Genomic DNA, 2,001 nt, shown 5'->3' on the forward strand with positions numbered 1-2,001 from the left:
CTTGGGGTTACCCGCCTAAGGTTCATTAGGGCCCAGAAGCTCCCGGGGGATTTAGTCAGCCTAAAGTTGGATACCCCACCTATCTACGAAATGAAAAAAAAAAAAAAAAAAAAAATGATACCTAGTTCATAATCTTTTCTTAAGAAATACCTAGTTCATAATCTTTTGTGTTCATGCCATGTAGATGCAAGGCTTTTCAGCAGATAAAAGTAAGGGGAAATCTGGCCAATCTCTCACTGCTTCCTCCTCTATATCCAGCGAACAGCTGCTCCTTATGGCACCCATTGCAGTCAAACGTAGATACTTCTTAACACTCGTTCTTCAAGAATAAAAGATTTATTCTCTCTCTCTCTCTCACACACACATTTTGTTTTTAGCTTGGACTTTAGCAGCAGGTGAGAAGAGAAAAAGAATTCCATCTGCTTACAATCTTTTTCTGAAGTAAGGAGAAAAAGTCCATATTCTTTAATCTATACTATCACTCCACGCACAGATTCCCCCGGAATGAAAAGATAATTTCTGTTGTTAGTTTTGTTCCATATTCTCTTATAAATGTGATCCGATTATGTAAATTGGTTTCCATTGGAAGGGAGGAAGTACAACGCGTTAAAGCCGCCTATCCGGATATACTTCATAGAGAAGCTTTCAAAATAGCAGCAAATAATGTAAGCTGATTTTTACCCGTAAATTGGTCTCCATAATCCTAAGCATAGCATTAGTTTAATTTTTTTCTGATTTGATTAATATAGTGGGCTCAAAACGTTCGTCCTGCTGGATCAACGCCTGACAACAATAAGAATGTAAGTGCAATGAAGAATTCCATTTTTAAATTCCCTTTTATAGCATTGAAGAAGTTTTAGTTTATGAGATTCTGTCTCCCATGGTTACTCAATCCTTTCTATGTAATTCCACAATAAATTCTTCATTCTTTTTTCTTCAATAATTCCTTTCAGAGAATTGAGAATGATAATTTGCAATCTCATTATCTTTCAATTACAGATAAATCTTAGAAAGTACAGTTGCATATATTTTCTAATGAACAATTTGGTAGACATTAACCTTCTTTTGGTGTGATTCTAAGAGATGATACTGATCAGTCTCATATGGTAATCTTTCTTGGTTCATTGACAGGGAAACAAGCTTAGCGGCTCCGATGATGTTGATGTTTGTGATGAGCTTGATGCCGGAGCTGTGGCGGCAGCAGAGGCGAACCCTAGCGAGGCTGGTAGCTGCTCTGATGATGATGACAATGAAGGTAATGAGCCTGATGCCGGAGCACTAGTGGCAGCAGAGGCGAACACTAGCGAGGCCAGTAGTGGCTCCGATGATGATAATGAGGATGGTGATGAGACTGATGGCGAAGCAGTAGTGGCACCAGAGGTGAGCCCTAGCAAGGCTGGTGGTGGTGCTGATGGTGAGGGTAGTGAGAATACCGACTCATCTACTGACGAGAGTAATGGCGACGACATCCCTCTGATCTCGAGGAAGACGAAGACGAAGAGGGGGCATTAGGCGATATTTTTCTATTTTATTCCCAGCCCTTTTGTTCCAGCTCTTTTCAGATATTAGTTATCTTTTTATTTCTTATTTTTTGATGATAATTTCAGATCTCCAAACCTTAGAACCGTTTATGTTTGAAATTTGAATCTTTATGAATGACCAAGGATTTTTTGAATTTGCTGATTTGGTGGCCCATTTTGGCAACATATTAAATAATACATGTGCCAAGTTTGGGGATAAGACAGGTGGCTGGATCCAGGTCGGAGTCGGATATGGGTAATAAGGACCCATCGGATGATGAGGAAGAGAGTTCTACTGATTCAATTGAGAATTCAGTGGATGAAGAGGCTGAGGTGGACAAGGACGACTTGAGGGGCTTGCCACCTAGGCCAAGAAGGGAAGCTACAATCAGAGGCCGTGGTGGTGGAGCTTCTACGTGAGGAGAACGTGGAGGTGGAGCTCGGACTGCTGCCATCCCTCGTTCTATGACAGATAATGGGG

The 2,001-nt window shown here is 40.9% G+C and overlaps 1 protein-coding gene across 1 annotated transcript; it reads left to right on the forward strand.

Annotated features, from left to right (window-relative positions):
• Positions 1-236: 236 nt before the first annotated feature.
• LOC122068381 (nucleolin 1-like) lies at positions 237-1,655 on the forward strand. Its single transcript, XM_042632227.1, has 5 exons — positions 237-296; positions 393-441; positions 590-665; positions 750-800; positions 1,132-1,655. The coding sequence occupies exons 1-5, from the start codon at positions 275-277 to the stop codon at positions 1,510-1,512; spliced, it is 579 nt and encodes a 192-aa protein (XP_042488161.1). The 5' UTR covers positions 237-274; the 3' UTR covers positions 1,513-1,655.
• The last annotated feature ends 346 nt before the right edge of the window (positions 1,656-2,001 follow it).

This window comes from Macadamia integrifolia, unplaced genomic scaffold, assembly GCF_013358625.1.
Source record: "Macadamia integrifolia cultivar HAES 741 unplaced genomic scaffold, SCU_Mint_v3 scaffold3802, whole genome shotgun sequence".
NCBI classification, from domain to species: domain Eukaryota; kingdom Viridiplantae; phylum Streptophyta; class Magnoliopsida; order Proteales; family Proteaceae; genus Macadamia; species Macadamia integrifolia.

Excerpts from the sequence above, each read along its gene's own strand:
- LOC122068381 (XM_042632227.1), top strand. The coding sequence starts at position 275 with ATGGCACCCATTGCAGTCAAAC. Across the intron at positions 442-589 it reads GCTTACAATCTTTTTCTGAA|GGAGGAAGTACAACGCGTTA; the intron begins GTAAGGAGAAAA and ends TTCCATTGGAAG. Across the intron at positions 801-1,131 it reads CGCCTGACAACAATAAGAAT|GGAAACAAGCTTAGCGGCTC; the intron begins GTAAGTGCAATG and ends GTTCATTGACAG.